The 13,624-nt window shown below is 42.6% G+C and overlaps 1 protein-coding gene across 1 annotated transcript in view; it reads right to left on the bottom strand.

The window, feature by feature from the left end:
• Positions 1-13,624, bottom strand: part of ITPR1 (inositol 1,4,5-trisphosphate receptor type 1) — a 322,384-nt gene that overhangs the window by 162,667 nt on the left and 146,093 nt on the right. The window contains exons 14-22 of the mRNA XM_040628531.1: positions 12,297-12,396; positions 11,184-11,344; positions 10,541-10,682; positions 8,693-8,851; positions 6,442-6,614; positions 4,900-5,019; positions 3,722-3,916; positions 1,267-1,518; positions 603-744 (exon numbers count right to left, since the gene is read on the bottom strand). Of these exons, the coding sequence (XP_040484465.1) occupies positions 603-744; positions 1,267-1,518; positions 3,722-3,916; positions 4,900-5,019; positions 6,442-6,614; positions 8,693-8,851; positions 10,541-10,682; positions 11,184-11,344; positions 12,297-12,396 (1,444 nt within the window). The remainder of the gene's footprint in view (positions 1-602; positions 745-1,266; positions 1,519-3,721; positions 3,917-4,899; positions 5,020-6,441; positions 6,615-8,692; positions 8,852-10,540; positions 10,683-11,183; positions 11,345-12,296; positions 12,397-13,624) is intronic.

The raw sequence follows: 13,624 nt of genomic DNA on the forward strand, positions 1-13,624 counted from the left end.
CTGATCAAATTTCATTTTGTTTCATAAGATGAAAAAATAAGAAACAAAAAACTGCAAAGCTACTGACGTATTTCAATAACTAGTTAATCAACAACTGACCGAATCATGTGTCTGTGGAGCTTCCCAAAGATAATACAGCGCCAGCCGCGTGATAGCCAAAGAGAAGGCAGATAACAATATTGCAGTGCTCAGGAACAGAACTCCTCACAAGGAAAGGTGGTCTCAAAGAGAAACATTTCAACTCAAAGGTAACGGGATTTACGTACCTCAAATGCTTAATCTGTGACAGAGCCCAAGCATACTCTGTTTCTTTCCTGCGGTTTTTAATATAATATACAGAGTATACCTAATATTTTATCATTTTACATGATACAATTCATCCTGGGTACTTCTTCTAAGAACTTTACTACCATTAAGCCAAGTGACTGGTAATAGTTCTATTTTATTTTGGAACAAAATTGAACTGAATTCCTTTTTATTACAAAATCAGAGTCTCACGATAGAAATCACCACATGCTAAAATATTTTCTATTTACCCAATAGAAAAACGACCAACGAAACGTAGATAAAACACATAGATCACTTATTTCACCATGGGTTACCTCAAAGGTAAGCTTATTTTTCTCCTTATCAGAGAAAGGAAACCTCTGACAAACCACATCTCTTAAGTACTCCTCCACAAATTCCATGGTCTGTGCAAACCTCTCCTTAATTTCATCTTTGGAAGTTCCGCTACTATCATAGCTAAAAGAAAAGGAGAAATAAAAGGAAATCAAATTTCAAGATCTTCACGGGTAGGCCTTCCCCAGCTGCTCCAACCACAAAGCCAAGAAGCCCTCCCCAACACCTCGTATCCCACCCTCTGTGCTTACTTTATTTTTTCCTCCTTAGCACCTATCATCAAGATAGGAAATCATTTATCTTGTTTGTATCCCTTTTCCCCACTAGTGTAGAGATAGTGCTCTGGCTTGTTCACTGATACATTACTTAAGGCCGACACAAAGTAGAGACAAATATTTGTTGAATTAAAAAAAAGGGACAAGATATAGAAAATATAATCATGCCATCTTTGGCATTCTTCAAACGAAAGTAGTATTTGCCACTCACTTTTTAAGTTTAATGGAGAAAAACAAAAAAGACTTCACCTTGCTTCTATGATTTAACTAGACTTAACCTGACCATAAGTGGTTTGTCTACCGTGACATAAAACATTATGAGGTTTTAAAGTAACATGAGGTCTTGGCAGGGAGAAGGAGCCAGGCTCACTCATCAATGGCGATCTCCGAGGGAATCTCAGACCACAGGCGGGCGTATTTCACGGGAGTGACTTGTTCCTGGGGATCTCGGTCCACGTGCATATGAAGCATGAGACGGCAGAAGGACGCCCTCAGATCATAGGGCAGGTTCTCGTCAGACATGCAGCGGAGAATGAGATCGACATCCAGCTGGCCTGATATTTCATTGATGGCCAGGTACTGGCGGTCTAGACACATCCTAGCAAAAAGGTTCAACTGATACCTGGAGAAAGGTAAAGTTACATGAAGAAATCAGAAATCGTTGACGATGAATGGAACACACAGCAGGACAGTCCGGATATGCCCAACTTTCACAGGAGTGACATCTGGCCACCTGTACTTAGACATCGACATGCTTAAATGGCTTCTGTACCAGGCCCACAAAGGAACAGGTCAAACTACACCACTAGTCATACGTGTCCACCCTGCTGGGTTGGGAGTAATTACGTGACTACTTGATTCCAATTTCCCCTTGTTTATTTTATGACATAAATGGGGGGAAATGTTACATCTAAAATGGCTGTCTGCTTCTTCAGCTCTTTTTTATACTGTTTATAAAGACCACGTAGGAAATGTTAAAGATATCTCCCATGCTGAGTCTAATCAGAAAATTTTCTAATACTCTTAGGATCTTATCTCATATAAGCCTACTCTTTGACTTCTACATGAAAAACATGATGTGCCAAGTAGAGGACTCCTCAAAATGTTTTATCTTTCTTCCTCACCCAACGACATGTGATCTTTGTCACCTTCCATACCGGACCAGGGAAGCACACTTTCTCATTCATGCTCAGGAGAAGACATATCAAACATTAGAAGAGTAAACAACGTCTCATATGAAATAAGCAAGCCACTAGCTTCCAAAGTGGCAAATACTGGCTTCTGATGTAAGATCCTATTTGTTATCAATACCGTGAGTTGAAAATAGTCTCAATCTCACTAGATACCAGTGAGTGCAAATTAAAATAGGATTCTATTTCATGCTTATAAAATTAACGAAGATTAAAAAGCACCACATTTCAGAATTAGCAAAGACCAGGAGAAACAAAGTTCTATTCTACAACTGGTGGGGGTGTACGCCAAAGTATCTGATCTAGGACTGCTGAGTGACGTTACAATACCCATCCTCGCCAACTCAACAATTCCACTCCTGATATGAAATGGAAACTCTTACCCCTATGCACACTTCTGAATAAGGACGTTCCCTGACATGAAAAGCTAAACTGTGGCATACAATGGGATATCAAAGAGCAATGAAAACGTGGCATCATAAAATGGAATACCACTCGGCTGTCAAAATTAGACAAATAGGTCTACCTCCATGAACACGAACACCTTTCAGAAGCAATACAGAATCAAGCAGGCAGGCTTCAGAATGGGAGAGTACAGCACCATTTACATTCATTTTAGGAACAGGCAATGTACTCTGTACTTGTTATGAATGCATCCTAACGTAGTAAAATATGAACACACCGAGAACGCGGAAGGGTATGCACCACAGGCACGAATGGGAGAGAGTAGAAGGGAATGCAGGAGGTAACAGACTGCCGTAACCGCAAAGTTGTACTTACTAAAAAATCCCATGAGCACTTTGCCATCTTCTCTTTTCTTTGAAAAATTTTTATTGGCTCTCCCCTCCCCCCTTTTCCTCTCCGTTGCCTTCCCTGAGGTGGCAGGGCCAGCAGGTCTTAAAGCTGGGACTGGGGAGACGCTGGGGCTGAAGGAGGTGAGCAGCAGAGGTGGACAGTGAGCAAACGGCTACACACCAGGGCAACGGCCAGCCAGGTTTCTCTGTTGCAGGGCGGAGTTATGCACATGGAAAGGGGAAGGATGCAATAACCCCACGGGTGTTGGAATGGAACTGAAGTATTGACATGCACTCACGGTTTCATTATATATTAGTACAGACAGATACAGAAATAGATATATGTGTGCGTGTATATAAATATGCATATATGTGTCAATACACACACTCATTTCCTAGCTCTGTCTGCAAAAGTTCTAGGAGGTTGGCACTATGGTCTCTATTTTGCAAATAAAGGAACTGGGGCATGCAGAGGTGTATAACTTGACCAAAGTAAAAAACCTACTATGTAGGAAGGTCAGGATTTGACCCCAAGCACTCTGACCATAGAGTCTGACTCCTAACTACTACAATACGCATACAACGTCCTGTGCTGCCAAGGGGAAGCGGTAACAAGGGGGCTGATACACGCACTCACTCTTCTGTCGACCTGGCCACATCCGGAAATCAATTTACTAGGAAGTATCAATGAAACCTTACACTCCCAACTCCTAAAATACACAGCATTTGCTAGACAGGTGACAGCTTGTGGTTCCTTGGAGCCATCGACAAACAAGCAATAAACTCCCCCTCACTTCTTTTCAGGGCATCCCCAACTGAGCCCGGAGGGACTCGCAGTCACCTGTAGTAGCTGAGAACGTCTCGGTCTTCCTTTTGTCCTTCTTTGGCATCCTGGGCCAGTTCCCTGACGCTCTTGCTGCGAATCTCCTTGCTGCTGTCCCTCCAGAAGAGCCACACCTCCTCTTCATCCTCTCCTGCCTCCAGAGCATTCTCTCCAGTAGAAACACCCTCAAATTCAAAACGAGAAAGAACCAACCTAGAAAACAAGAGGAAGAGGGAAAACTCACTACGTTGAAATGCTTGCTTGTGCTGGATCAACGGTAGCAATATACTGAAATCTAGTTTCACCTTCAGCATAAAGATAAAAAGAAAACCATTTTTCTCCCCGATGGCAGAATCGCAAAGAGCCAAACATTAACTTCTTCATATACTTCATCCCAGTGGTTCTCAAACAGGGTGATTCTGTTTGCCCTGCCCGTTCTCAAGGAGACACGTGGCAATGTCAGTGGACATTTTCACATTTCTGTTTGTCCCAACGGAGTGGGAGGGGTACCACGGGCATCTACCGGACAGAGGCCCGGGATGCTGCTAAATGCACGGACGGTCCCCCATGACAACTATCCAGGTGCAGATGTCCAAGTGCTCAAGTCACATTAACCGAGTCCAAAATTAAGCTACGCCTGAGGAAAAAATAAAATCACTAGCTCAGGGTCTAATTGAGTTTGGGGTTTTATTTTGACTTGTTTTTTCAACACTGGCCCTATTACCAGGAAAACCGTTCCCTTGCTAAAAATGAATCACTACTATTACTCAAGTTTCTATGCAGCATTAAACACTTTTTGAACAGTGATAATTTAAAAAGCTCTGCCCTACAGTGTCTTAATACCACCATTGAATTAGCTCCTTTAAATTTTAAAACTGATAATCGTACTTAAAGAACTTTAAGCTCTTCAAATGAAAGCAAAGTGTGTGCAAAATGCTTGCTGGTGAATACATACGAGTTTTCAACCAGTGTGCAAAGCAAGTGCAGAGGAGGCCACTCTAAAAGCAAACTTAACTCCCCCATGCAAGACCTTTGCCTCAGACAGACCCATGCCAGCCCATCCGACTTCAGACCAGGTCTGAAGAAATCAAAGGGTTAAGTTCTGTTAGTCAGGAATGCAGGCATCCACTAAACCACGCATTCTCTACCTAAATCCCTTTCTCGTCTGTATCTCAAATCCCAGGATCCCCACTCACTTGGTCTCAATCAGGATGTCAGCATTGGTTGGATTCAGCACGGCTTTACATATCAGTTCCTGGGTCACTGGGATCGATTTGTTCATGGACACGCAGAGGTCGGAGAGATAATCTAAGAATCTGTCGAGAAAGAGAAAGCAACCAAGACATTTTCTGTAACTAGAGCAGAGGTTTGGCTCTTGGAGCCCGACTCTTCGCAAGCGGACAGGTCCAACAGAGCTTGGACCAAAGCAATCAGAGACAGTTTAGGTTTTGGTGCCGGTGCCTACGGCACAACCAGAAAGCCAGTCGCCGTAAGACAGGAAAGAAAGAAAGAAGCAAACGAGGAAAGGTGGCAGTGGTTGGGGCAGACGAGGACGGGATGAGGCAAAAACGCGCAGAAAGAACGAGACAAGGCAGAAGCTCACGTAAGGGAGCGGTGGGGGAGGTGGAGGGGAAGCAGACAGGTGAGGAAAGGCTCTGAGGCCCGAGTGCCCCGGCTGGATCCCTGCTCTGATCCTCCTTAGTTATGTTCCAGTATGCAGTGTGACTCGAGGAAGTTTCTGGACCTCGCTGCACTTCACTCTCCTCATCTATAGCAGAGGGTAATGTATAACCTCAGAGAACTGTCCTGAGGATTAAGTGAGGTAATTCATGGCAAGTGCTGACTTAGTTCGGCTCCTGGTACGTGAGAATGCTCCACGAACGTTATTTATCTTTATGGGTGGGAGGAGTCATTTTACAACAACATTATCGGCTCTCCAGTGTGACCATTCACGATACCTATATTATAAACTATTTCCCACTGCTAAAATGTTGTGGATACCTTTTTTCTTTTTAAAGATTTTATTTATTTATTTGAGAGAAAGAGAGCATGCGTGCACAAGCGGCGGGAGGGGCAGAGGGAGAAGGAGAAGCTGACTCCCCACTGAGCAGGGTGTCCAATGCAGGGCTCGATCTCAGGACCCTGGGACCATGACCCGAGCCAAAGGCAGATGCTTTACCCACTGAGCCACCAGCCCAATACTGTGGATCTTAATCAGGAGAAGAGGGAAGAGAATAAGAAGAGGGGGAGATCTATGCAAAGAGAAAAGATAGAATTCTAACATAAAATAAAAACACTCAAGTAACAACTAAGTTTGCAAAAGACTCTTACTGCTGATATTTGGGGGAGGTGTTCTGATAATCAGGGGGTGCTAAACTGTGACTGACTGGCCAAAACTGTCATTTACTGTGCATCCACTAAGTACCAGGCACTTCCCATGCATTTATTCTCATTCAATTTTCATAATCATCCATTTAGCATAGAAGGAAATTAAAGCTCAAGGGGAAAGCAAAGGTCACCCAGCTAGTAAATGTTAGCGCTGGGATTCCACTACGGGTCTATCCCAATCCCATGTTCTTGCTACTACTCATCCAAGAGCCTCTCTAGACCGGCCTAACTGAAATCTGTCGCTAGCCGCCCTCAGAAAGGAAACCTAGCCGAAGGCACCACGACTAGCCGAGGGCCTGCATCTTCAATGCCTGGACACCTTCCCCCGATCGGGCCCACTGCTGCCTCACCTGGGCTCCCTGTTCTTTCGCACCAGACTGACAAACGTGTCGATCTCAGCAGCGGTGATGTGTTTCTCCAGGAGTTTTCGGTTATTGTGAAGCAGGGCAGTGATGGTGTCTTCGGCCAACACATCATAGCCAATCTGCTTCTGCATGAAGCCAAACTGCTTGGCTATGTACTCCTTTTAAGGAAGAAAAGAGAGGTCAGCTGGGACAACAAAAGATATTAAGGTTAACCCAAAACTAAGGAAAGTAGCAATAGTCCCTGATGAGAATTATTGTTCATAAGGGAAATCCTAGTGGAGCATCTTTCCACAACTTTCCAATCTAGGACAGCAGCTGCAAACTCCCCCACATCCTTCATTTTACTAAACCCACCATGCAAATGCAATTAAGCAAATTATCTCATATGTACAGATGGGCATTTTATTAAGTGCACAGTATAAATATTAATGCGGTGACTTATTTTTCTGAAAGGTCAAAAGCTGTTTTCCAGTTCTGATTTTATTACTAATTCAAGAGGATTTAACTGTGCCTTACTGCTCTGTGCTCCTGAATAAACACACTTAAGCCTACCTAGATATTTAGAACAATATTACCCCATTCTGTTCTCTTTATCTGGGGTGAAAACACATTTCTAAAGCCAATGCGTAGCAGGAGCAAGTTAGGAATACCTAGGCCAGTAAATCAGATTCACAGAACGTACGAAAACATCTCTGGCTTCTCTCTTTGGGGATCAGACGTGACATTCCATAAAAATACATGAGAACTCAGGGAAGCCTCTTGCAGATATAGGTTTCTATTCAAAGATATATCCCTTCCTAAGACAGACTATTTGTTTACTGAAAGTTCTAAGAGCCCTTGAAACTTGGCTTCATTTTTTTAAATTAATCCCCAAATCCTAAAAACTATGCAGCGTGTCCACAGTGGACACTGGCCACTTTTCAGCCCATGCTCAATAAGGATGCATGTTTGGGAATTTACCAGCCTTCAGGGACATACTACTGCCAAGCAGCAGAGAATCTGTAGACATCAAGCAAAGACAGTCAAGGTAGCAGCAGCAAGAGGGACTGGTTGGGCGTTTTCATGTACAAGCAAAACGTGCTGGCACACACGGAAGTCTCTGCTGTATCCTCGTCTGCAGGTGGCAGAGAGGAAGAGAATAAAATCTCTTCGCACTATTCGAGCACTGCAGGTGGACTGAAAGCCACCAGAGCACCCAAGGACCACATGTCCACACTAATGAACACAGCATCACAGGTATAGGATACTTTCCATTTCAACAGCAGTAAAGGCCAAGCCAAAGGCTTAGCAATACGTGTTAACAAGGTTCTGATACTTTAGAGCACTGCTTCAGTTTAACACTATCTTTGTGACAAAACCTATACACTTTAATTACAGAGAGAAGTTTAAATTTAAAGGCCAGATGTCGTGGCAGTCAAAAGTTTACCAACAAAAGCCTTTTGTAACACACTGCAGAGACTGGGAGTCAAGGTTGTCGTAAGCGACATCTGTGCACCTCCAGCACTTCATGTCACAAAGTGCAGGGGTCCTCAACCTCAGCACTACTGACTTTCGGGGCTGGATAACTGTTGTCAGGGATGTCCTGTGCATTCCTGGATATTCCTTCTACACTACACACGCCAGTAGCACCTCCAAGTGGTGACACTCAAAAGGTCTCCCGACGTTGCCAAGTTACTTCCTGGGGGACAAAGTCGTTCCAGCTGAAAACTACACAATGTGACAACACAGTTCACAGGTTTCCTTAAAATCTCAAATTGATGGGAACCCGCAGAGAGTTTAGAACATTTATTTTACAGGGAGAGGATAACATATACAGTGCCATGACATACACGAGGACTTCGAATGCCATAAAACATGAGCCAAAACCAAACTAAAGAGAAAGTTACCAGCAGACACGGAGGATATGGAAGGGAGCGGAAGAAAACATTCTGCTCTACTTTTAATATAAACGCATGCAATCATTTTCCTAAACCTTAAGGTAAGTTGGCATGAAAAACACTAGAAATGTAATTAATACCAATGTCAAAACATAAAATCTCATTGAAAGGTGGCTGCTGAAGGGGACTTCTCAGGTATCTTTCCTAAGGACTCTGTCTTTTTCTCAGGCTTGCAAAAATATATTTCCTTTCTAAGCTCAAACTTAATAAACTATTCTCTAGTGATTAAATAATGACAGATGAAAGACTTAAAACTCATGAGGCAAGTATATGAACTTCAATCAACCCTGAATCCCAACCTGGTTTTTCCTGTAGTCTTGCTGCGAGTGTCTCAGGACCCTGTAGCAGAGCCGGCAGATATGTCTGAAAGGGGCGTGCCGCTGGTCCCCTAGCTCCTCCAGCCGCAGCATGGGGCCATCGCCACAGTCTGTGAATGGGGCTTGTAACAACTTGAAGATCTGATGGTGAGAAAGAAGAACAGACACCGCCATCATTTAGAGTGTTCATGGCTAGCCCTTCGTCTCAAACTAACATAACCTCACAGGTGGCGGGACTGCACCAGCAACTCTCTCTAGACCAACATCAATTACCTGAAAATCATATGCAATCCATCAACTGAGACTGGCTACTCACTGAATTCAGGCCACCCGGACCTAACTGGTCCTCAAACACTTGCAAGTACGGTGTGCAGGGCAACGGTTAAGAGCACAGACTCTGGAATTAGCAGATTCTGGGCTGAGATCACACTCCTGCATTACTCCCTAGCAGTATAAAGCAGTCGAGGTAACTTCGGGTTTTCTCCTCAATAAAATGGAAAGAAGACCACCCAGCTCCCAAGGGGGTCCTAAGGCTAAAAGGAGATAATAACTGTCAGTTGCATAAAGATAGTGCTCAATGAAGGCTTCTGCCATGAAATCCGATCATTCCGGTCCCTCAAGGAATCACTACGGTGGAAAATGAGCATTGGCATAGAGCCAGAGGTCTAATCTGGGACTCATCCCATGAAACAGCTGGACCTAATTTATTCTTGGATGGGAAATCCTTGCTGAAACATGATGGCGTGTTAATAAATTTTGTCTATCATCAACTGACAGGAGAAAGGATTCTCAAATCCCAAGTTCCTATGGAAAACTGTAGGACTAGTAACTAATGTGTTTTTCTTTGGGGGTTAGGGGCCAGGGATTTCTAAGCCAAGGAAATGGCCCATATTCAGCTTTAGAGAACTGTACTGTATGCAGCCCTGTGCACTCCATCTACCCTTGTCACCTCCCTATCATTTGTCTTCACACCAGTTTAAATTTACACCGGATAATACCATCTATATATGTCCTGTAAGCCATTTACCCATTCTTCATGGTAAGATTTTCTGGTGGTTTATAGAGTTCCCTATTTATCAAACACTCCTCATCCCCCAGACCTATGAAATAACCTTAAGGACACACAGCACTTGCTATTATTTTTGATGAAAATAAAGTTGTCAAGCAAACTCTTCTTGGAGTTCCTAACAGGTGAATTCTCACACGTTGATATTCAACAAGCGTGTTTTCAATTGAACTGAGCTATGAAGCTCTGAAAAGACACAGAGGAATCTTAGATGCATATTACTAAGTGAAAGAACACCGTCTGGAAACGCTACATACTGTATGATTCCAACTATATGATTCCAGGACATTCTGGAAAAGGTTAAACTATGAAGTTAATAAAAGGATCAGTGGTGGCTGGGGGTGAGGGGAGGGAAGGATAAACAGGCAGAAAATGGAGGATTTTTAGGACAGTGAAAATACTGGGCATGATACTATAAGGACGGATATGTCATTATACATTGGCCTAAACCCAAAGAATGAGGGTAGAACACCAAGAGCAAACCCTAATGTGAGCTACAGATTTTGGGGGACTGCAGGTTCAGCCACCGCAGTGGCACGTTAATGACGGGAAAGGCTGTGCGTGTGCGTGGGCAGGAGGTACACGTAAACGCTGTGCCTTCCACTCAAGACTGTTATGAACTCAACATTGCTCACAAAATCAAGTCTGTTTTCTCCAAAGTCACTTGATCAAGCCTTCCAGGTGGGAAACATCCACATCCCTGTGTAAGAGCAGCAATCCCACTGATGTCTTACAAAGATCCTGGTGTATCGCATCTCACAGACCTGCTTGAGGATATTCTGTTCTCTCATCAGCTTCTGCCGTTCTCTGTTGGGCTTGGAGAAGACCACCTCAAGGACATCTTGACCAGAGTTAGTGCCGCCCGTGACAAAGTAAACCAAGTCTTCCAGCAGCTTGGTCACAGACCTTAGGGGAAAAGAAGCTATTAGAGATAGGAAACGTTCAACGTCCAATAGGTTGGAAGCTTCACCTTGGAAGACTCAGGCCTAATGAGCCAGTTAAACATAAGCAGATCCATTCTTCCCAATTTCCCTGAAAGTGACAACCAATTGCCAAAAAGAGTAAAATACCCACATTACTGTCCACAAAAGGATAACCACCTTCACAAAATATGAGCCATCAAAAATTTTATTTCAGAGTAACACTGGCCCCCAACATTTAGCTAGGTAGTTCCAGAAGCCAAATTGGAGACAGAGAAAAAGACCGATCTTTTCAACTTTAGAGACTTTCAAAGAAGTGAATGTGGTTTTTGAAAGCCACAGGTTGAAGCCACATACAAATGCTAAGGCCTGCTCCTCTCACACAAGGCTGTTCAGAGTTGGCATTTTCTCTTTCTGCAAGCACGGGATTTCAAAAATCCGTGGTGGCTGAGGATGAGCGTGCCTGGTTCTTGCGGGAAGCCCTCACCTTCTTTCATTCTGGGTGATGGTGCCCTTCTCCAGCTTCCCGGCTATGGAGCCCAGCACCTTGCTGGCATCGTTGGCAAAATCCAGGTCCCGGACCTCAGCGGGGGAGACTGGAACTATGGCAAACGCTTCCTTATCCTCTTTCACGGGGGAGGTGCCGATCTGAAGAGCAAAACGGTCTTTACGCAACTGTCTCGGACTGAGAGAGCAACACGTTAATCAGACACTAAACTTAAGGCGCACTAGGCTGGAGCTATCCTGCAGCTAAAATTAACTAGACACAGAAAACATCTGGAAGGAAGTTCCTTAACAGTTGTTACCTCTGGAGAGTCTTACTGTGGGGAAGTGTGAGGCAGAAAACGGGCTCTGGTATCATTTTATACTTGTTAAAGGAAGCTGGTTAAGACTGTTAAATTTAAAAACATGCATATAAATACACAAGGAAAAAGCAAATGAGCAAAATGGTAATTACGGACTCAGAGTATTATAAGGGTAGACAATGCACCCGTTCCTTCACTTCTTCTGTATACCTGAAAATGTTCATAAAAATAGAAGAAAAAAATTCCAGTGACCTCCCCCATCGCTAAAAACAACGTGAGCATATCATTTCACTTGTTAAAAACAAAATCCCTACGTTTGTGAATGTATGCTCTATGACCCTGGAGAAGGTAGTGATGGAGAGGGCGGTGAGTTCAGGGAGAGAAACTAAAGGGGCTGAGACAACTCTCAAAAAATAAAAGTATATTTAAATACACAGAGAGAGAAAGAAATAATAAAAATCGGGGGAAACTGACTAGGTATCTGATGAGCCTGAAGGCACAAGCAAACATTCCCTGAGCCAAAATCATCCTTCAGACAGACAGGAAACCCAGACAATTGCTCAACCTTTAGGGCAAAAGCCATGGAATAAAAAAGTTCTGGTTATTTCAAAAAGCCTGGGCTTGCTTGAGCCAGGTCCCTTGGAGAGAATTCTTTCACTGCATTCAAGTTTGTCCATGACCACACACTGGCCAAACCAACAAAATGCAGTCCCTACTCCCCCACCTGTTCTCAAAGGAGCCCTTTCATTAGGGAACACAAGAGCCAAAGGAGGCAGCCAAGTTCCCGAACTTACTTTCAGCATCACGGGTTTTTCCTCTTCTTTGTCGATGGGGATATTTGTGCTGTGAACCCAGGTATTAGTGCACAGGTGTCTGAGCCGGACGTAGGAGTTTCTGAAGTGGGGGGAAAAAAGGATTTGGGGGACAGGAATTTTTAGGTTCTCTATAGCCACTGGCCTAGAATATATTCTACCAAAATAAAAAGGGATCACCAAAACGTTTTTTTGTTACATACACTGGACAATACAGACTGAGAAGCAAATGGCTGCGCACTGAGATATATTCTAATCTATTTACAATAAGAAATCATTCATAAGGATTCTAACACTGGGATATACTATATTTCTAAATAAAAGATCACTCCTATGAATGAGTATCTCAGAACAGACTGAGGAGACAGAGTAACAAGTATTTCCTGAGTATATACTAATGCATGTCATCAGAGTGGATAAAGCAACACCTGACATTTTCGTATGGATCAAAAAAGCAAAAAATAAAATTACTAGGATAAAATAGGAGTTAACATTTAATAATCTTGTAGTAGGGAAAGCCTCTGAAGCATGCAACAACATACAAAGTCCATAAATTTTAAAAGTCAAAGATGGATACATCTTATAATACAGTTAAAATTTTTTTATTCTATTTTTTATCTTTTCAAGTATAAAATAAAATAAGGAGTATTTTTTCCAAATACATTTCAACATCTATTAAGATAATAATGTATTTTATCTCATCTAATTTTTTTCCAATAACAAATGTTTTTTTTTCAAATTAAAAAAAAATTTTTTTGCAAGTCATATGATTATTTACTTATTGATTTTGTGTTATGTTATGTTAGTCACCATACAGCACTTCATTAGTTTTTGATGTAGTGTTCCACGATCCATTGTTTCTGTAGAACACCCAGTGCTCATCACAACACGTGCCCTCCTTAATTCCCATCAGCGGGCTAACCCATCCCCCCACCCCAAATTTTATATCTTCTGTAAAGAAGAAAAAAAAAATCAGGAACAAAGCTGAAAGAAAAAAGACAACCTGGGAAAATGAAAGAATACCACATAGGATAACAAGGTTATTAATCTGCATTTATAAAGAGATCTTCAAAATCAGTAAGAAAATAACATGAATACTGGAAATGAAAATGAGCCTAGGACATAAGCCAGGAATTTAATAAAGCAATATAAATGGCCAATAAACTTGGAAGTATACATTCAATCTCCTTAGTATACAATTTATATAAATTAAAACTATGTATCATTTTACTCTATCATATTCCAAAGATCTTAGAGACTGACATAACCAACCCAGTATTTACAAGAGCTTAGGGAAATTACACTCTCAC

Source organism: Ursus maritimus, unplaced genomic scaffold, assembly GCF_017311325.1.
Source record: "Ursus maritimus isolate PB19 unplaced genomic scaffold, ASM1731132v1 scaffold_14, whole genome shotgun sequence".
Lineage (NCBI taxonomy): Eukaryota > Metazoa > Chordata > Mammalia > Carnivora > Ursidae > Ursus > Ursus maritimus.